We start from the raw sequence: 22,916 nt of genomic DNA on the forward strand, positions 1-22,916 counted from the left end.
CTTACGCTCCCAATACTTCTGTTAGTCTTAAAGGAGCCACAGGACCCTCTGTTGCTTTTTACAGATTCAGACTAACCCGGCTACCCCTCTGATACTATTGGCAGTGTGAGCCACTTCCTGGTCAGTGCAAAGATGCAGGCCAGGGAAGGAAGCGAGTCACGGGACAAGTACCTCCATCTTTTTTTTTTATCCCTCTCAAGGTGAGTAAAGGGTTCATGGTTCACCCACCCCCGGTCTCCCCAAACTGGTCTTTCCGGAGACTGCACTTCCACGTCCCATGGAAGGGGCAAAGAACAGCATAACGACGTTATGCAACCGTTTGGAGATAAGGCCAGCAGCCATGGAGTAGCCGCTCCACTGCGCTGCGGGGGTGGGGAGACAGGCACGCTCTCCACTCCCATTGCGCCAGCAGCTGGAAAGGAGGCGCACCGCGGGACAGTAGCCAGACGGCCGCAGCAGCAGCTACCGCCTCATGCATAGTCAGAGCCCGCCCACAGCGCGCATAACCCTGCAGCCCCGCCCCCAAACGTTAACTCCTCCCAATCGCCGCCGCCGCCGCTCGTTCTTCCCCCTCCTCCTTATGCCTGAAGGGCGGGGTGGCAGGAGCCGGTAACTGTCGCGCATGGGCATTGGGCTTTTTCAGCGCTGGGCGCTCGCGCGGGGCGTCACAGCCTTGCTGCGGCTGCAGTGCCATTCTCTTCTTTCTCCATCCCCTAGGATTAGAGCGGGCGCCCCTCCCCCCCCCCTTTGGCTGCTGCAGCCCCTGCGTTGTGTGACTGGGAAGCTCCTGAGGGCGAGACATGAAGCTGAGCAAAGCCCAGTATGATGAAATAGCCCAGTTCCTGGGGCACGTGCAGCCCACCAGACAGAGCCTGAGGAAGCTGAAGGAGAGATTTCCTAGGTAAGTCTGTCTCAACCCCCCACCTTTGGGCTGCCACCCTATGCCAGTGCAGCCTCCACTCCTCTGGGCTGGTGGGGTGGCCTGCAATCTCCATGCGTGGATTATAGGAGCCAGATCTTGTTTTTAAGGGCAGCCCTGCAAGGTGGTTTTCTGCGTTGTACAAAATTCTACATGGTGCAAAATCACACACATACACCCCCTCATAGTGCAGCATACAGTCATCTGGGGGTAACGTTTGTCTCGTGTGACCTGATGGGGGTCAAAATAAAGGATGCCCCCCAAATAAGAGCTCTGGTTACCCAATGTGAACCCCAAACTCCAAATAGATCCACTTGCCTGAATGAGCCATCATTGTATTGAACCCTGACTAGGGGAAATTGAGGGGGAATCCTGCTTGGGATGCTATTTCCATGGCCTGCAGACCCTGCTGTAACTTTTCTCTGCACATCGTGCCCCTATTGGGTTGGTTTAAGGCTCAATCAAGGACCACCTGCCTAGATGAGCATTAACCCATCTCACCTTCTGGTACTCCTTCAATTAAGATCAACAATGCAGTCAGGTTAATACCTATTTGGATAAAACTGAAGAGCATGGATGACAGGATGTTCTCCATGAGGAGTTGGGCCTCATTTCTTGCATTTACTTCCTGCCAGCTATGATAGAGGTCATGTTTGTTAACCTTCAGGAGGCTGCAAAGCTCATCTTCTTTCCCAGGCTTTTGGGAAGGGGTTTGATATGAGGGTTATGAGGTGATAGTGGCAGCCATGTGGGATGTTTTAAACTTATGTTTTCTGGGTATTTAGGACTATATTCTCAGTGCTTTATGTAGGCATAATGTTTGTTTGGGGGGGGGGTTACAATTTTTATTGTTTTTGTGAAGATGCTACCTGTTCTGATAGGAGAGCTTCTCCCGTCGTCGGCGAAGGTACTCCACCTCCCTGAGAGGCGGCAGCTATGTGGACAGGAGAAGCCCTCCCATTGACATAGCACTGTCTAAACTGGGGAATAGGTCGGTATAACTACGTCACTCGGGGCTGTGGATTTTTTACACGCCTGACAGTGTAATTATGCTGACATAAGTTCCTAGTGTAGACCAAGTGTTGGTGAATTACTCTGAAGTAATGATCTTTCCCTGGCCTAAATGTATTCCTTCACAGAAAATAAATCATGCAACGCCAACTTTTTGAGCCTCTCTACCAATATGCTTCAACACTGAGCTGGATGGACTACCTCTATGAGTAAGAGGGTAGTTCAGCCTCCCTTCTCATTCTCTTATTAACCTCTGCTGAGGTAGCAAGTAAAAATGCACATTGTGGTTGCATTTTTTGTGACTGTAACAGCTGTCCACTGGGATTTATTAATCAGCAAGCTGGAATTTTGGAAAATCATTCAACTGAAGATTCCATGAGAGGCCTTTCAAATATTTGGACTTCTATTTTAGTTACAAAGCAAGCTCCCACCTCCCTCCCAAATTTAATATTTTAAAATAAATGAAAATAGTTTTTCAGCAGTTGAGACCCCAGAAGTAGCTGCAGGCTTTGCAGAGATTGGAGTCCACTTGGTCTGGTCTACATTAAAAAGTTAGCTTGGCTTAAGTATGTCACTCGGGTTGTAAAAAATGTCATGCCCTGTGTGATGTAATTAAGCCCCTGGTATAGACTCTGCTAAATTGATGAAAAAATTCTGTTGCTGTTGTGTCTACGCTACAGCAGCGCCCCTACAGCTGTGCCGCTATAGCATTTCTAGTACTGACGTACTCCTTGTAGAATTAGCTGTAGAATGAGGGTATGTCTACACTTAAAACGCTACAGCGGCACAGCTGTAGCTGCATCACTGTAACACTTTACTGTGGACACAGATTACAGTGATGGGAGGGGTTCTCCTGTCACTGTAGTGAATCCACCTCCCCAAGAGGAGGTTGCTAGGTTGATGAAAGAATTCTTCCATCGACTTAGCACTGTCTACACTGGGGGTTAGGTTGGCATAGCTATGTCTCTCAGGGGTGTGAATTTTTCACACCTCTGAGAGGAGTAGCTATGCTGATCTAAAGTTTCAGTGTACACCAGCCCTCAACCTTCAACAAGCGTTCCCTTTCCTCTGCTTATAAAACTCTGGATCATCTATGCACACAACTTGCAGTTTGTTAAATCAGTTTAACATCACACCTTTAGCTAACTGATGCACCTTGGATTGTGGACTGTCTAATCTGATATGAGTGTTCATACACAAGGTTGCACTGGTTTAACATGTTGATTTAACATCACACAAACTTTCAAACACATTCAGGAACTTTCTGTTCACCTCCCCACATATTCTTTATCAGGTACTTTGAGCCCACAAATCTATGTATCTGTAATGTGCAATGGGGGTGTCATGATTGCATACCACAGAACTGATAGGCCTTTTACTAGTAGCTACAGATGGAAAACAATGCAGTTAACTTTAACTTTTTTGTTTAAATTGCCAATTACACTCCACTTTGTTAGACTGGAGGGTGCAGTGCTGCAGTTCCATAGACTATGTCCTTAATTCAAAAATCCAACAAGCCAAGGTAATCGCCAATAAAAAAAAAAAAATCACCCCTTAACCTTTTCTTTATTAAGCTGAATAAATTGAGCTCCTTGGAACTTTTACTATAAGGCATGGATCCATAGATCATTCTTGTGACTCTTCTTTGAATCCTCTCCAATTTTTCAATATCTTTCTTGAATTGTGGAGACCAGAAATGGGTACAGTATTCCAGTAGTGGTCACACCAATGCCAAACACAGAGATAATATAACCTCCCTTCTCTTCCTCGATATTCTTTTCTTTTTGTATTCAAAGATCACGTTAGCTTTTTAGGCTGCATTTGCTCTGGGAGCTTATATTCATCTGATTAGCCATCATGATCCCAAGTTTTTTTCAATCTTTGCTTTCCAGGATAGACATTTGTCTGTACTGAAATGCATATTGTTTGTATGTGCCCAGATTACTTAATAATCCAGATTTCTCTATATTAGTGATCTACCTTCTTCATTATTTATCAATTCTCCCAGCCTTTTTGTCATTTGCAAATTTTATCAGTGATTATTTTATCTTTTCTTCCAGATTATTGATAAAAATGGTAAATAGAATAGATCTAAGAAACATTCCTTGTGAGATTCCACTAGAAACACACCTGCTCAATGATGATTCCCTGTTTACAATTAAATTTTAAGACCCTGATAGCCAGTTTTTAATCCAATTAATGTATGCCATGTTGATTTTTGTGGTCGTCTAGTTTCTTAATTAAAATGTCAAGCGGTACCAAGTGATATGCGCAAGTATACATCAACACCATTACCTCTATCAACCACATTTGTAATCTTATTAAAAATATATAAATCAAGTTAGCTCCCTCTCTTCCTCTTCTTCCAGCATCATCACTACCACCCAGAGCTTTCTGGCTGTTTTGAGATTGGAGGGTGAGGGTTCCTGTTGTCTTACCTCTTCCAGCCTCCTTTTATTTTGTAAAGGAAGAAATAAAGGGTGTCAACTTTCTCATGAGTAGCATCAGTCCCTGAGTCATCTGCTGCCTCGGAAAGCTCTAAGCAACAGCAGAGTAAAATTGACATGATTCTTGTCAGTTTCACCTCTACCCATGGGTTTCTGAATAGTAGCAGAAAGTGAAAGTGATTGGTGGGTTGATTGGGAATGCTTGTTAAGTAGTAGAGGTAGTGGCTGTTTGTTTTCAGATTTAAGAAAACAGCAACATAACAGGTTGTGCTTGCACTTGGAAGGCTGTCTGGGCATTTGTAAGGACTATAAGCATTGTTATTAAAATATTAAATTTTAAATACAGGAAAAATTCATAGCTTTGCTCCTCCTTACCACTTGCTGGGGACATTTTCCCGGTGGCCATTCGTGAGTGAATTTTTCATGCCTTGTTTACACAAATCATCTCATTGATTTCAATGGGACTACTCACTCATGTGAGGAAAAAGCAGGATTCGATCCTCAGGTAGATATGTAAACCTAAGCAGTCATTATATGTTTCAGTTCTACCTTTAAAAGTGGCAACTCTTTGCAGTAGTGCACCAGTTTAGTTTATTTGGAATATATACTGTGACGGGTTGGATCACGGAAACCCCCTTGGGAGCTGCCACCCGATGTGCAAAGACTACCCCTGCTTCTGTTTTCCCTACCAGCTCAGGACTCCAGCACCCTGTCTTGCTGAGCCAGACACTCCCGTCTGCTCCAACACAGACCCAGGGTCTGAATCACTTGTTCCAGAGCTGCAAGTTTACCCGAAAACAGCTCACAGAAGTGTGCTTGTCTTTAGCACTCAGATGCCCAACTCCCAGTGGGGTCTAAACCCAAATAAATCCGTTTTACCCTGCATAAAGCTTATGCAGGGCAAACCCAGAAATTGTTCGCCCTTTGTAACTCTGATAGAGAGATATGCACAGTTGTTTGCTCCCCCAGGTATTAATACATACTCTGAGTAAATTACTAAATAAAAAGTGATTTTATTAAATACAGACAGTAGGATTTAAGTGGTTCCAAGTAGTAACAGACAGAACAAAGTAAGTCACCAAGTAAAATAAAATAAAATGCGCAAATCTATGTCTAATCAAACTAAATACAGATAATCTCATCCTCAGAGATGCTTCAGTAAGCTTTTTCTCAGACTGGACACCTTCCAGGCCTGGGCACAATTCTTTCCCCTGGTACAGCTCTTGTTCCAGCTCAGGTGATACCTAGGGGATTCTTCATGATGGCTCCTCCTCCCCCTCTGTTCTCTTCCACCCCTTTATATATCTTTTGCATGAGGCGGGAACCCTTTGTCCCTCTGGGTTCCCCCTCCCTCCCCACTGGAAAAGCACCAGGTTAAAGATGGATTCCAGTTCAGGTGACACGATCACATGTCACTGCAAGACTTCATTACCCACTTGCCAGCACACACACATACAGGTAAACACAGCCATCTGCAGACAATGGGAGTCATCAAGATTCCAAACCACCATTAATGGCCCACACTTTACATAATTACAGTAGGCCCTCAGTTATATTTCATATTTCTAGTTTTAGGTACAAGAGTGGTACATTTATACAAATAGGATGATCACACTCAGTAGATTATAAGCTTTGTAATGATACCTTACAAGAGACCTTTTGCATGAAGCATATTCCAATTACATTATATTCACTTACTATGTTTTTATAAAACCTTATAGAGTGCACAATGTCACATATACCATCTCCAGCACCTACACAAATACTAGTTTCCTTTAGAGGTTTTAATTTTTTTTTTTGTCTGAGCCTTCAAATTCAGTACCCTCATTTATGGATGATATGTTACACCACTGTTTTGCTTTGTCAATAGTATTTGGAGCAAAAGCTAATATAATTTAAAATTTAACTTGCACTTCAGGCTACATTTAGCTAAGCACGTAAATGGCCTGAGAATATGTGATGAGATCTTATTCAGTTGGAGGCTTGAAAAATTCTGTATAAACTTATTGAAATCTTGTATGTTATAACAACCAATTACAATGAGCTCTGTTACAGTCAAAATAACTTTATAGTGAGTGAATTAGACTATAAGTTCCCAATTACTTGAGTAAGTTGCAGTGTGGAAATTTTTGACAGGTTTCAGAGTAGCAGCCGTGTTAGTCTGTATCCGCAAAAAGAACAGGAGTACTTGTGGCACCTTAGAGACTAACAAATTTATTAGAGCATAAGCTTTCGTGGACTAAAGCCCACTTCTTCGGATGCATATAGAGTGGAATAAATATTGAGGAGATATATATACACACATACAGAGAGCATAAACAGGTGGGAGTTGTCTTACCAACTCTGAGAGGCCAATTAAGTAAGAGAAAAAAAGTGGAAATTGTAACTTCTGTTATAAAGAAGCTGTTAAAAGGCTGATTGCTGAGTTGAATCTGGAGAGGTGTTTTAATCTACATTTTAGCCATGACATAGAATATATGTATGGCTGAGAATGTAACTGTTAGTGAAGCTTACCCAGTAAGGTAGGATATGGCTTCCAAAAAAACATTGTGTATAAGTAACCCTGCACATGCATGCACACGATTTGTGTCTAACGCTAAAATGCAAAGTCTCTTTTCAAGACTTGACCTGAACTTTTTACAAAACAAGTTGCATGGAAATGACCAAAATCCGTGTGAGACTGCAGTAGTACAGAACCAAAATGAAAGTTGTGCTTACTCCACTCTTGAAGAGTTAATGGGGAAGAAGAAAGTTTGAAGACTTATTTTTTGGGTGGAAGTGTTAATTTTTTTCTCTTAAAGGTTTTTGTTTATTTTGCTTTTATATTTGTGGAGTAGATTTGTCCATACTTGAAGGGGGTAAGAACATTGGGTTGAAGACATTTTATTTTATTTTCCTCTCTGTCTATTCTGAGATGTATGCAGGGTTGTTATAGCTGAGATGTGACAGCTATAGCTTATTTCTTTTGCTAGTTCATCTCTTCAAAGAGCAGTGCTTGTTACAATTGTGAAATGTTCAACTATGATGGCTATGGAGCAGGAACTGTCACGTGGGGAAGCATCTGAATTAGAACAGTCATGTTGGCTAGGTAAAGCATGAGTCTTTCTTGTCCTGAGGAATTTGTACAATAACAAATGTGTTAAAATCAGGCCATGCCTTTATTCAAAGCCCATTGAAATTGGTGGGATCTAATGGTGAAGTATAAAGACTAAAGCATCCTGTTGAAGCATATTTGGAAATAAATTTCCTAGAAATGTGCTATACTTCAAAATACCATTGTTGTATATCAGGTGCACTTGTCTTAAATACAGAGGAAAGAATAAACTTGTTAAAGGAATAAACTAATTGTACTCATCTTTGGTGGTCACAACCTACTTTAATGTGATGCTTTGTAAAGTTATATATTTGTAATAATAATTAGTAGCATAGTAATATAAGTGGTGTTCCACTTTTGTCCTTTGCGGTATTTCATCATGCAGCAACTTTGGTGTCCTCTGAAAGACAAACAGATGTCTGTAGATTTAAGGCCAGATTATTGTGGCTGTTGAGTAAGGATGGCATGGAAGATTTAACACTGACCATATGTGATTTTTTTTTTAATTGACTCATGGATTTTGGGCTATTGTTATAGTCATATTTTGTGTAGTGAAGGACTGTAATAGTAAAAATGGTAATTCTGATTGTACTTCAGGGACAGTTACTCATGGTATCATTCTTCTGAAGTCTGAAAACAAGTTCAGGTTAAGAGTTTTACGGGAAGAAGAGATTTGGTACATCATAGTGAAAAATATTTTATTCATGTGATAGCTTTGTGGACAATCATAGTCTGAGCTATATTACAATGGCACAATAAATTGCTGAATACACTGTCTGCTGAATATGACCTCACCATGAAAAATTTGATGCATTAGAGTAGGAAAGGTTGGAATATATCAACCTTAGCTGACAAGGGACTTTGAATTTTGACCTAATACAGATGACCTCTGTGTGCAATAAAAGTGAGCTTAATCTCCAGGTCAAGGTAGAGGTGAATGGCAGGGCATTGTGGAAAGGCTTGTGCTGGATCTGGATGGATCATACCTAGCAAGCAGAGAAATAGAAAACTTAGTTTTTAGGATCACCAGATGGTTATTTACTTTGTTAGCTCAGCTCTGTTCCCCACCATGAACCAAAATATATCTAAGCACAGCTGACGCTCTAGCTGCAGTAGACCAACTTGTTCAATTGTTTGAGTAAAAGGTATGAGATGTATGTGTTTTTTTGCTCCTATATGTCATTGACTAGCAAAGCTAAATATAAAATGTTCTCTTAGCATGTAGAAAAGAAGGTGTCAAATTACCTTATTATTTAAAAAAAATCTAGAAACTTTATTCCTTTGACAGCCAGCGTATCTTTGGAACACATGAAGTTTATTCCTAAATGGCTTCTCCCTTTAGCAGGAATACAATTAAAGAAGTTGTTGATATATTTCACAGGGATTGAATAATACAAAGGGAATGTGTCCTTGTGAGAGCTTTATTCCTCTAGAAGGTATTTGTTCAAATGAGCGCCATTATACAAGAAAAAGTTTTAGATGCTCTGTAGGTTACATAATAAAGAGGTCATATCTATAAAAATGGTAAATATGTGTTTACTGTAAAAATTAGAATGTTTTTATTTTATTTAGCCAAATTAAATCCACTAGCTAATATTCTAGGAGAGTCCTATTTTACTAACATGCTAATGATGTACGCCCTGAACATTGAATACTTTACACAGATAATAGTGATGATTTTGTGTGTGTGTGTGTGTGTGTGTATAATATATTTTTTTTTTTAAGCAGCCAGGAGGAAAAAAGTTTGAGACTCCTAATGGAAGGAACCTCTACTCCTTTAATAGAGCCTACAAAATATATTTTCCAGGACTGATCAGCTCTGAAGGCTCTAGAGGTTTGATGATTGGAATGGCAGGAAATCACGCTTTCAGGACATAACGAATTGACTAGGCCATCCATCATTTGTTAGCATGCACTGAAACGCAGGGTTTGTGTGCAGAGGCCTGTGATTTAGTAAATATTTGGGAGATGAATAGAGCTTACACACAAGGGAAGATATTGCTGTCCTTCAGCAGCCTTAGACAGAGATTCCTGCTGAGAAGGCCGTCTGACAGCAGCTCATCAGTAACTGGCCTGTCACAGTCAGTGATGCCCACCAACCATTGCTAGTATATTAAATGCATTTTTAATATCTGCTTCAGTAGATTTAATGAAGAGAATTTAGTTTCCATACACTGATCACTGCTTCAAGTGTTTTAAAGCATTGACTGTAGCACTTGCAAGAAAGGGAACTGTGTTGATACTTGAGAGAGCTGATTGAAAAGGAAAGTTAAACAAAATGATATACAAACAAAATAAGTCATTAACTGAGCAGTCATGTTGTTACAGTGAAACAAAAATGATTGTTTGAAAAAGTCAACATAGTCTTATCTGCTCTACCTGCTAGGAGACGATGGCCTGCTGTACTGGAGGGGGCAATATAGAGGTGGAAAGAGAGAGATGTGCACAATGGTTCTGTTTCTAGTGTGGCTGACCTGACTGAAAATCATGACTGCTTTCCCTGAGCTTTCAGATTTTAGTACTTGAATCAAAGGGCAATGCTCTGTGGCTTTCTTCATGGCTCTTGGGAAGATGATGGGTGTATGTGAGAAGTATTGGAAGAGATTTTGGTTTTTAATGATTCTTCAAAGAATCTTGTTGAACATTTTACCATAGCACTGGAAGAATTAAACTAATGTGGGGGGAGAAGGAAGTTGAGGGATAAAAATTTCCCAAGTTACATAAAGTACAAGGTTTATCATGGATTATTTAAAATATTGACCTTTTGTATATTTTTAAAGTCCATGTTAACCTTGTACCAAACACTAGGCTCTTTGCTATCCCATAGATAAGAAAAATACTTGGCTACTACAGTTCAGAATTTAAATGTTTAAAATCTTATTGCTATTTGTGTTTCCTGGGAATTTTGAGGAAAAACTGCTAGTTCTGTAAAGTACACATGTGTAGTCTTGTTCATCTAATGAATTTCAGTACTGACAGTGTTCACTACAAAACAACAATACATTGTTTTCTCTCTTGCTCTTCTTTTTTTTATCTCTGGAATATACCCCACATTCACAGAAGAGGAAACATCTACAGATTGGGATCTATAAATTTTATTCTTGTATGTGTCAAAACAGTAATGTATTAAATGAAATTATTATAAAAATTTAAGACATCTTAAATACACTTACATTTTTATAACACATGGCAATATTAAATAATACATTTCCTTGTTAGCATCTGTTTGCCATCATTGTTGGCAAGACCTATGATTTATTGCCTAAATTAATGACCAAGACCATTTTGGTCTTGATATATGCTCCTAAACTTATCTTATCACTAAATAAAATAAAATATATGCTCTTGTGACAGTCATTTTTGTAATTGTTTCTACTTCTAAGTGTCCTATTCAGTGAAAGCAGCATAATAGTCTGTAACCTGAAAATAATCTTAGAAAGCTAAATTGTATTTCGTGTTGAGGAATAGTTGGTAAGGATTTCAATGAGAATTTATAATACAGTAACTTTTTTTCTCTTTCCACTTTTACCTTATTATTTTAGTGGCAATCCACCAGAAGAAAGTTTGAGGAAACAATGTCTGTCTTAGTGTTACTAACACATCTGATCAACTCCTGCACACTGAAGATGAAATCTTGGTCCCTTTAGAGATGATGGCAAAACTACCATTGACTTAAATGGGGCCAAGATTTCGCCCTATATAAAGTTCTGCCATGTTTCTGGCTTTTAGCAACTACAACATCTTATTGATCCTGTGAAGACATTCTATCTTTTTTTTTTGGTTTGACCCCTCACCTTCTTGAGTCAGTAGAAAATACCTGGGACTCCTTCTAAAAGCTGGCCATCTTTTATGAGGGGAATCTTCCACCCACTCTAAAGCCCCTTCTAGTAGTCCAACCTATACTACAGAAAACATTGCTTTATGCTAGAGATCTCTTGAGCTACCACCCAATGTCTAATCTCCCTTTTCTAAGCAAGATAAATTTAGAAGCCAACCATAAACAATCACCAATGCCATTTTCTTGGGCTTCTGAATAGCATTAGATTGCTCTGGTGGATGGCCTCCTCTTATACATACAAAAGAAAAATACATCCATACCCATCCTCTCTCAGGTGTCTCAGTAGCATTTGGTACCATTGGTCACCAGACATTCCTGCCCTGCCTCCAAGAAACAGCAGGGAACAAAAATGCCTTGAAATGGCACAGGTCCTTCTCAGACAGACTAAGGTGGTGTTAGGAGCAACTTATTCCTTCACCTGTGGCATCCCACTGGCTTAATCCAATTCCCTATGTTTTACAACACACACAAAACTGTTTAGAGAACTGGTAAGACAACATGAACAAAAGTGCCAGCAGCATGCAAATAATGACTTCAGTCATAGTGATGGGCATCTTCACTCATATTATTTCATGTGGTCCTTTAGAACTCATCATTGCAATAGGATGCTTGGGTAGCAGTGGTGAGACAAAGCACCTGCTTCTATCTGTGCTGGCCAGAAGACTGCACATCATCCTATCGGATGCAAACCCGCTAATGAGTTTTCACATTTGTGACCTCCAGATTTTTTTATTATTGCGATTCTTATATAGGAGTGAATCATAGACTTTAAGGTCAGAAGGGACCATTATGATCATCTAGTCTGACTTCCTGCACAACGCAGGCCACAGAATCTCACCCACCCACTCCTGTATCAAACCTATGTCTGAGCCATTGAAGTCCTCAAATCATGGTTTAAAGACTTCAAGGTGCAGAGAATCTTCTAGCAAGTGACCTGTGCCCCACGCTGCAGAGGAAGGCGAAAACCCCTCAGGGCCTCTGCCAATCTGCCCTGGAGGAAAATTCCTTCCCGACCCCAAATATGGCGATCAGCTAAACCCTGAGCATGTGGGGAAGACTCACCAGCTAGACACCCAGGAAAGAATTATTTGTAGTAACTCAGATCCCACCCCATCTAACATCCAATCATAAGCCATTGGGCATATTTACCACTAATAGTCAAACACTAATTAATTGCCAAAATTAGGCTATCCCATCATACCATCCCCTCCATAAACTTATCAAGCTTAGTCTTTTGCCCCCACTGCTCCCCTTGGAAGGTTGTTCCAGAACTTCATTCCTCTGATGGTTAGAAACCTTCATCTAATTTCAAGTCTAAACTTCCTGATGGCCAGTTTATATCCATTTGTTCTTGTGTCCACATTGGTACTGAACTTAAATAAACTCTCCTGGTATTTATCCCTCTGATACATTTATAGAGCGCAATCATATCTCCCCTCAGCCTTCTTTTGGTTAAACAAGCCAAGCTCTTTGAGTCTCCTTTCATAAGACAGGTTTTCCATTCCGCCGATCATCCTAGTAGCCCTTCTCTGTACCTGTTCCAGTTTGAATTCATCCTTTTTAAACATGGGAGACCAGAACTGCACACAGTATTCCAGATGAGGTCTCACCAGTGCCTTGTATAACAGTACTAACACCTCCTTATCTCTACTGGAAATACCTTGCTTGATGCATCCCAAGACCACATTAGCTTTTTTTATGGCCATATCACATATTCTGATAAAACTAAAGCTGGTAGAGAGTGCTGCAACTCATCTGCTTAGACTAGGTGCTCATGAACACATCAAACTAGTGATCTGCTTCTTGCACTGACTCCCCATGGAAGGAAGTTCATATCAACTTCCGAGACTCAGAATCCTGTATGAAACTGTCTCTCTCCCCCTTCCCATGGCTTTATACTACACTACCTTCCACTGGAACAATGAAACTGTCAGTCAATAAAGAGAGGCTCATAAATGCAGGAGCCAGAATTTTTACAGGAGCTGTACCTAGACTATATGGAACTCCTGCAAAAGACAAGCTGCAAAAAAGACTAATATGATTCTGGGGTGTATTAACAGGAGGGTTGTATGTAAGACAAAGGAGGTCCTCCTTTACTCAGCACTGGTGAGGCCTCAGCTGAAATATTGTGTCCAATTCTGGGCAGTACAATTTAGGAAGGATGTGGAGAAATTTAAGGGAGTCCAGAGGAGAGCAACAAAAATGATCAAATAGGTTTAGAAAACTTGACATATGAAGAAGTGTTAAAAGAAACTGGGCATGTTTAAAAAGAATGAGGGGAGACCTGATAAGTCTTCCAATATGTTAAGGGCTGTTATAAAGAGGACAGATCTCAATTGTTCTCAGTCTCCACTGAAGGTAGGACAAGAAGTAATGGGCTTAATGTGCAGCAAGGGAGGTTTAAAATAGATATTAGGAAAAACTTTCTAATTGTAAGAGTAGTGAATCTCTGGATTAGGCTTCCAAGGGAGATTGTGAAGTCTCCATCATTAGAAGGTTTTAGAAACAGGTTGGACAAATGCATGTCCGGGATGGTTTAGGATTACTTTGTCCTGCTCAGGGTATGGATTTGATGATTTCTTGAGGCCCCTTCCAGCCCTATGTTTCTATGACCATAGAACTCTGGATATTTTAAGAGCGAAATGAAAAACACAGACAATATAAAGAAACGAAAACCTGTAAACTAATCAAGCTATTTCTCCTACCGGCTAAGAAGAAAGAGGGATTTGTATTTTTAAATACTTGGCAGACACTCTAGTGATTGGAGTACTTGGATAGTTTGTGTTTTCAGGCTGACAAATAAACTGATACTTACATGAGAAATACATTTATACATTATTCTGTTTTCAGATTAGAAATACAACCTTTTGATCATGAAATTTAATTCCCCAAAAATGGAGGGGTAAAGTGAGGAGAGGGCACTGTTTTTCACCCATCTCTGTTGAATTTCTTTGTCATCAGCAATCTGAGAGAACAATAAGGTTTTCTATAAAAGATCTGTTTAGCTGAAATAATTTTTCTAGTAGTTCAGTATGACCTCTGGGTTTATCCTTTTCCTAGGCAGGAGTCCTTTTGGCCACCCAATGCATACAATTTCTGACCTTCCTGCTAAGACAGAAGATCAAACTATATGTTTAAAATTTACACTAGGAACCTGGAACCACTCTGAACTCCTCTAGTGACATTTGAAAATTCTTCCTGTTCATGGTTGGTTGGGTTTTTTATTTGTTTTTCCTCTCAATATTTACTGCATATTGATAACAATAGATTTGCTTTAATTTACAGAATTCATTGCTTGTCTGTCTTTCCTTAGCCCAAAAAATCCAAATACAAAGTCTCACTAACATTTTTACCGTGGGCCAGGATGTTTATAGTAAGCATTATCTAAAATCATTAAAATATTCAGTAGAAAACTAAGTGCTTAGCATAGTGTGCTGCTGAATACTAAATTCAAGTAAGACACTACACAGACATAGAAACCATTTGTTATATTTTAGTATATGAAGCAATAGCTGTGTAAACCTTAACCTTGTAATTTTGTGAGTTCCACTTTGTCATGTAGCTGTAAAAGGTAATCAAAATAAATCATGGGGTATGAAGAAATATTTTTCTAGGGCTTTCTATGTGCTTTCAGAAGTGGAGCTTGATCCATGAAATTTTAGTAAGCATATTAAATAATACAATATGATGTGCAACATGTCAGGTCTGATAAATTATTTTGTATAGGACATTTATACAACATGTTGAGCTGCTATGTGAACAGCTTAATGATTATAAATTATGTTAATCTTTCTTGCCATATTTACTTTTTGTTAAAATCATAGTGTTTTCAAATGGGTATATAAGATAATGGGTATATAAGAAAGGTGTAGGTCATCTCCAAGATAGTATGACAGTGATCCAAGGTTCCTCAGCTGTGCAGTGTACATAACACAGATGTTGGGAGAGTCATCTGTCAGCTATGCCTCTCCTATGGAGTTAAAGTTCTAGAGGGAAAAGAATTCGACACAGTGCTGTCACTGTTACATTTTCACAATAGAAGAGCATGCAAATATTGAACCTCCTGCTTAGCTGTAGTGCCCTGTCTAATGTCTGTGCTGGTTAGAATAAAAAAATAGTGGGTGCATCTAGGACTCGTAGATCTGACAAAGGTCATGCTATGCTGGGTATTTGAATTGGAAATTGTCTGGACTTAGATTTTATAAAGCTCCCACTGTTGTCGGGGAACATTTCAGCAGGGTTTTGTCCCTGGAGAGGCCTCTTAGGCCCTTTTCTGTCCTATGAATGAATTTAGATGTGAGGGTTTCTCCTGCCTTAAAACTGTTAAGTTCATTTTGCATACATCCCCAGAGAGAAAAACTGGCAGATGCTTTTGTCTTGGAAGTGTTTAAAAGAAAACTGCAGAACAGGAACAAGAGAGAGAAGGGGCCCTGTGTGGAGTCCCAGAACATTTTGGAAATGGCCAATATGCAGTTTTCATCAGTACTAAGGCGGGGCGCAATATGGTGCCTGTAGCTCACTAGGGAATATGAATGTTGATTAAGCATACTCCCAGGCTTTGAAATTCTGAAAGCAGTGTCAGAATAATGGATGTTGAGCAAATGTCAAGCATTTGTTAATTTCTCTGTTATTTGGAGTTTATCTACCATGATCAATCAAATAAACTAGTGCTTCTCTGTTGTGGCATGTGTCATTGATATGGTGATTAGGTGGCTAGAGAGTCCTTCTGTTTTTTTTCCAGGTAACAGATTACATATAAACAGTCAACTTTAACATAAAGATTTTTTCGTGATTGGTTTAGTGAAAACTGGTACATTAACAAAGTACTTTGTGATACCAAGAAAAATTGAGTTTCATGTTTATTTCCACTCCAATTTACAGATTTTTAAATGTCCCTTTTCATTCCTGCAATTTTCAAATTGTTGCTTAAAAACAAAACACCAGTTTTTGACATCCCTGTTTTTACTGGAGAACTGGATTGAAAGTCTCAATTTAAGAAGCAGAGGTATTGAATCTTTCACAGAGTACTTTTTCCCCTAAGTGTTTAACAGGAGAAATGAGTTAACTTAGTTATCAGTAACATACAGAAATTTAAATAGTCTGACCAAAAATCCCTTCTCTGAATTCTCACTTTCCAGTCTCCTGCCTTTTGTAATGTCATGGTCTCTCTAATTCTGCAGTTTTCCTAAGAGTCTTGTAGCATATTAAGATCTGATCTTTCTAATGTAAGGAACAAACTGAAAAAAATAACTTTTCAGGTCTTTTATACCCCCTAAAGCAACTAAGGCCATGATCACTTTTATTTCTTTGTGGGTCACCTTTATAAGTTTAAAATGGCTAAGTTTTAAAACTCTCGTGATTTTTGTGAAGGGGTATATAGGAGTTAGCTGTCCAGGTCCCACTGATTTTCAGTTAAGTTTGTGTGCCCACCTTCTTTAGGCATCATTTGAAAATCAGAGCCTCTGTGTACGCACTTAAAACAGAACAACCCATGCATAGACCTTTTGACTGTATTTTGACAATTCCACTATCAAATTACAAAATTTGAACTATCATGTGACTTGAGTGCTGTAAATTGAGCTAATCCCCTGTGTTTAACAGTAATTTTGGATGTTAACTTTCCCTTGTCCCTGTCTCCGCCCCCTCTTTCTTTTAACACTGCCTTTGCCCCTTCTTCAAAGTTCCCCCAAGCCAGCAGCTCATCAGGCTGAAGCAATTAAGCCACAGACAGTTTCATAGCCAACAGTGCACAAGAGAGCAATGTGGCCAGCATCACATCTGACCACTTTTGAGTGGCCTAGCCTGATAGACCATAGGGCATTTTGCAGCTGGGTGAAATGGAGATTTCCTTTCAGTGTTATATCAAGCAAGACTCAAACCCACAACCTTCTGGGTTGTAGTCAGTTAGCTTACCCACTCAGCCACCTACTCTTGGGTTAGTGGAATTCTGGCAGTTCAGACAGGTGGCATGACTGGCCTTCACGCGAAGCTAGAAAATACTTGCATTGAAGATCATGTCTTTCATCTAGTCCACGGATTAGGTTTCCAATAGAATTCTTATTCTTTTGCTCCCTTACAGAGGGGGTAAATACTGTGATCATGTCCCTTTAAAGAGAGGGGGGTGCAAAGGGTACTCAGGAGCGCTTTAAGAAGTGTATAAATCTTAGGGTTTTTTAGATTGGGGAGTTGGAAATAAAATGAAATAAAAACTGCAGGGGAGGGTTGTATCATGTCGTGTATCACTTTCTTGGATATTCTCTGTAAACTCTTGCCTCTAGGTGTGTAGCTTGTGTGAAAGTGACATTTTAAAAATATATAATGCAGGTCTAAGGAACAGCTTGGATTTTATGACCTCTTATACTTCATATTCTCCACCACATTTTTAGTGGGAAGGAAGTGTTGTGGGATTCAACTTGTCTTATCCCTGCTTGTGGAGATGGAAACAAACTTTCTGAAGTGTATGCTCTTCCTACATCTGTAAGGTAACACACTGAAAAGGAGTAACATAAAAATAAAGTAGCAAAGTATCACACTGCTCTAGCTGTTTGTAAGGAGGAGGTATAAATTAATGAAATTTAATACACCTCTACCCTGATATAACATGACCTGATATAACACGAATTTGGATATAATGCAGTAAAGCAGTGCTGGGGGGGGGGGGGGTGCACTCAGCCGGATCAAAGCAAGTTCGATATAACGCGGTTTCACCTATAATGCGGTAAAAATTTTTGGCTCCTGAGGACAGCGTTATATAGGGGTAGAGGTGTATATGGTTAGCTATGTAATCCTAAATTTTCAGCTGTAAACATGTTTTTCCTTCTTTAAATATTTAACTTTATAAAATAGACATGACTTAAAATTGTACTTGTGTTATACCTAGCAATGGGGAAAAAATAACTTCCAGACTTGGTTAGAACTACCTGTTGTTTTAATTATATACTGAAGATTATCATCTTTTAAAGTTAATGTTTTACTGATGGTTTCTATTTTAAATTAACTGCTTATAATGGCGTCATTAAAAACGTTGACTTTTTAGGTGTTCATTTGTACCTGGAAATAGTTATGCAACACCATGTGCACTTGACATGTGACACATGCAAATATTAAATACTGTAGCAGCATGAGGCCAATGACATTAATAGTAATTTATGTACTGAGACACCTGGCTGTTTTTATAATTAATTGCTTGTAAATACTAAATTTAAATATAATTTATAGTTTTCTAAATTTGATTATATACTTATAGCAAATAGTGTGTTTTGGGGGTTATTTTTAAGGATTTTTAATTGACACATGTTTTTATACAGGCCAAAGTATTTTTCTAATTTTTAAATGTAAATCCAAGGTCCAATTATCTTTAGAGTTGAAGTTAATAGTATGAAAGGAAAAATATGCTCCTGAAATGGCACTGGTGCATTTATCATTTTGGAGGCTAGTATATTGCTTTAAAAAAAGGAGGAAAAATAATAGGTGATGTGCTCAGATCAGTTTTAGAGGGAAAAAAGTAAGGGGAGACTACCAAGTGACTACTTCTCGTTTTGCATAAATCAAATTAAGTCTATATATAATCCTAAATCTCTTATAGTCCTTATCAGATGGGCTGAGGTATCATGATCTGAAACTATGCTGTTGAGGGAGCCATATAATTGCCCGAACAGATAGATGGAAATGAAAACATGGGACGATTCTGTCAAATGATGCTCGCAGTGACAATCTGAGTACAATGTGATCCCATTACTGTAACTTATAGGCCTCAACTCTGACCTGGAAGGTGGTCATCTAGGTTATGTCTCCGCTGCCATAAAAAACACAAGGCATCAAGTCTCAAAGCCTGTATCAGCTGATTCAAGTTCATGGCGATGGAGCTACTGGATTATAAAATTCCTGTGTAAATGCTTGGCCCGGAGCCCAGGCTCTGAGACCTACCCTCCTTGCATGATTTCAGCGCCCAGATTCCAGTCCAAGCTAGAGTGACCAGATCACAGAGATTAAATATCGGGACGCGGGGAGGGCGGAACCAAAAAAAAAAAGTTTTGCAGGGGCCGGGGGAATTAGCAGGCCCCAGCCGCGCGCGCTACCCTCCCCGGGCACAAGCGGTGTGTCCTGCCGCCCCGCTGGGAAGGAGCCGCTGGAGTGCAGCCGAGCGGGGGAGGCGCGGGGCTCCGGACCCTGGCAGCGGCGTGGGAGAGCGGCTCGGGGCTGCGTGAGCGGGCCATGTAAAGTTTATCGGCTTGGGGGGGACCCCGGCCAGCTTCTCGCCCCTGTAGGGGGTAGCATCCCCGCCCCACGCCAGCATGTCCCGCCAGCCGCCGCAGGCGAGGTAAGGAGCCAAGTCCCCCCTCGTCCTGGCTCCTCAGCTGAGCGGTATTCCTCCTCCCTCCCAGACTTGCAGCTGTAATGGCGGCACAAGCCTAGAGGGGGAGGGATGGTGGCGTGGCTTTCACTTCCTGGAGCTGGTGAGTACGAGCTCCGGCACTGGGCGGGCAAGGGGAGCTGCTTCCCCAGGAGGGAGACGGGGGGCTCAGCCAAGGAGCCAGGGGGAGGGAGAGACTCGGCTCCTTACCTGGCCTGCGGCGACCAGCGGGACATGCTGGCGCGGGGTGGGGACGCTACACCCCTACAGGGGCGAGGAGCTGGCCGGGGTCCCCCTCGAGCCGATAAACTTTACATGGCCTGCTCGCGTGGCCCCGAGCCACTCTCCCCCGCCACTGCCGGTGTCCGGAGCCCCCCCCCCGTCTCCCTCCAGGGGGAGCAGCCCCCTTGTCAGCCCCCCTTGTCCGCCCGGTGCTGGAGCTTGTACTCAGCAGCTCCAGGAACTGGAAGCCGCGTCACCACCCCGTCCCTCCAGGCTTGCGCCGCCATTACAGCTGCAAGCCTGGGAGGGAGGAGGAATGCCATGTGCTTGGGGAAGAGGCGGGGCCAGGGCGGGAATTTGGGGAGGGATCCAATGGGGGAAGGAGGGAGCAGAGTCGGGGCGGAGGGGGGAGCGAGAGTCCCTCCGGGAGGGCAAAATTGCTTGTTTGTCCAGTGTCCCGACCGCACGTCAGTCGGGACGCAGGACAAACAAGCAAATATCGGGACAGTACGTCTGGTCACCCTAGTCCAAGCACAAGTGTCTACACTACAATTTTATAGCTCTGCAGCCCAAGCCCCATGAGCCTGACTAAGCTGACCTGGGCCAGCCACTGCTGTCTTTGATTGTAGTGGAGATATACCCTAAGGGTAAGAGAGGGTAACCCAATCTCTCTGAACATTCAGTCTTTGGTCACGCTGCCTTAACTGCCACTTAATGTTCATTGTAATTATAGTCTTTATTCTGCAAGACAACCTGGAAGCTGGAATAAGACCATCAAACTCTGTTCACACAGACCACTGAATACCGATCATCAGATGGCAATGACTTTCGCTCACTGCCAATTCAGGCCAGATTTGAACTGGTGAGCTAGATGTGAAGTGAGGTTTTAACTCACGAAAGCTTATGCCCAAATAAATCTGTTAGTCTTTAAGGTGCCACCAGACTCCTTGTTGTTTTTGTAGATACAGACAAAACACGGCTACCCCCTGATACTAGATGTGAAAGGCTCACAGAACTGATATATAATGTACTCTCTTCACTGCCTTTTTTATTTCACTGCCATTTTAAAACAAATCTCCAGAGGGAAATACTAAGAGTATGTGCTGATCAAGTTGAGGATAGAAATACAAATGTTGATGGAATAGGTAGGAGTAATGTGCATCAGTTGATCATGCACTTTTGGAGCCATACTCTCAGTTGATTGGCAGATTACAATGTCAAGATGTAAAACTGTAATTTAAAAAAAAAAAATTCACTAATGCTGTTTACTTATTTCTGCCCTATACTGAGTTTGGACAATGACTTCCTGTATTTTAATCAATTTAATGTCTTCCTGAAGGCGTAGCGGGTGTAGTGGATTGAACATGGGGCTGGGTGTAAGGCAACTTGGGTTCTATGCCCAGCTCTGTCTCTAATTTGCTCTGTAGCTTGGGCAAGTCAGAAAACCTGTTTATCTCCATCACTCTATCTCTAAAATGAGTATAAATGCTTACCCAACTTTGTAAAACACTTTGTTTTGTTGATGAAAAATGCTTTTCAGCTTTGCCCCTCAATACTCTGCTGTCATTTCTGGGGATGGTGTTATTATGGAACAGCCCAAAGCTGGATTCCAAATACTTAGCACATGTGTATAAGTCACACACAAACCTGTTTTCACTATCTTTTAAACAATCTGAATATTGGAAAAACTGTATACCAGTGTCACATTTAAACACACAAACGTGGGATTTCATAGGGATACTGATTTCTCTCTCTAATGGCTTCATTGTGGTGCCATAGTTGAGCATATTTACCCACTCTATATTGGAATATTTAATATTTCTATTATGGTGGTGCCTAGGAACTCCAGCCAAGATCAGGATCCCATTGTATAAGGCATTGTACACACACAGTGTAATTTTTATTTATTTATTTTTATTTATAGATAGTCCCTGTCCTGAAGCGTTTACAGTCAAAATAGACATGGTAGACAAAGTGCTGAGGGAGAAAGGATATAATATATGAACAGTATGATGACTTACTAGCCTCATGTTAGTTCCATGACTTCTCCACCCTTCCCCTCCCAATTTTATGATGGGATTTTGTTAGGAGGGGATTAGCTGAAAGGAGGGAGATGAGAAGGGGAGCACCGTGGACAGGTAGTTTATATATGTGGTTTTGACGTAGTTTTTATATTTACTGCATTAACTGCATCTGTTTATCTTTCACCTGGATTGTTCTGTATTGCCCTAAATATTTTCCAATACGTAAAATTTAATTTTACAATGTTTCCTATGTTTTCACACAAGAGGTTTTACTTAAAAATTTGATGGAAGGGCAATTACTTCAGGGTAAAAGACCTCTTCTTGATTTCCATGTTCTAAGTGTATATGCAACAAATACCCTGCCATTTAACTTTGATAAGGTCTACCAAAATGATATTTCTGTTTTCAGCATGCATTAGCAAAAATAGGCAGACAAGTCAGTTCACTTAAGAAGTTACACAATATTATATTCTATTTGTGTGACTTTCTTGTCTGTTTTCACAATTGCATTTTTAATTGTACTTTTAATTGGTGTTTATCCTTTTCATTTAGCATCTAGCTGTGTGTTCTATGAAATACTACTCTTGTCTCCATGTATGCATAGGTGTGCAAACATGCACATAAAATTACATCTTCTCTTGATGACTTGCCTTTTTTTTTTCTTTTTTTGGAGATTACAAAATACCTCAATGAGAGTTATAATTTTGTATGTTTTTAAGTTACAGTTATTTTACTGTGACTGTTGAATGGTAGTCCTGCTGATCATTTCTTGTGATGTGGCTGAAAGGAGAGGGAATATAACACAGGTGAACTAGCATTATGTTACATGTTCACTGCCTCTGCTGATAATCTGTATTTACTCCAGCATTTTTTTTTTTTTTAGATCTACATTTTATTTTCTTTACATGTGTTTGATACAAAGTGTTCAGATTGGAGTTGCCTTAAAATATATTGTCCATTTAACGAAGACACTGAAAAAATGAGCTGTCCGCAGGAAGAATTGGTGCT

General features: G+C 40.5%; 1 protein-coding gene across 8 annotated transcripts in view; it reads left to right on the plus strand.

Moving 5' to 3' along the window:
• The first annotated feature begins 625 nt into the window (after positions 1-625).
• Positions 626-22,916, plus strand: part of CDIN1 (CDAN1 interacting nuclease 1) — a 173,807-nt gene continuing 151,516 nt past the window's right edge. For 4 of the 8 annotated variants that reach the window (XR_004645508.1, XR_004645509.1, XM_034768939.1 and 1 more), the window contains exon 1: positions 627-901. Coding sequence is in view for 5 of the 8 variants with exons in the window: in XM_034768939.1 (XP_034624830.1) it covers positions 801-901 (101 nt within the window). In the remaining 3 variants the exon portion in view is untranslated. Of the gene's footprint in view, positions 902-22,916 lie in introns of all 8 variants that reach the window. The other 4 variants (XM_034768938.1, XM_034768937.1, XR_004645507.1 and 1 more) reach the window with 3 other exon arrangements.

The sequence above is a fragment of the Trachemys scripta genome, chromosome 4 (genome assembly GCF_013100865.1).
Source record: "Trachemys scripta elegans isolate TJP31775 chromosome 4, CAS_Tse_1.0, whole genome shotgun sequence".
Classification (NCBI taxonomy): Eukaryota; Metazoa; Chordata; order Testudines; family Emydidae; genus Trachemys; species Trachemys scripta.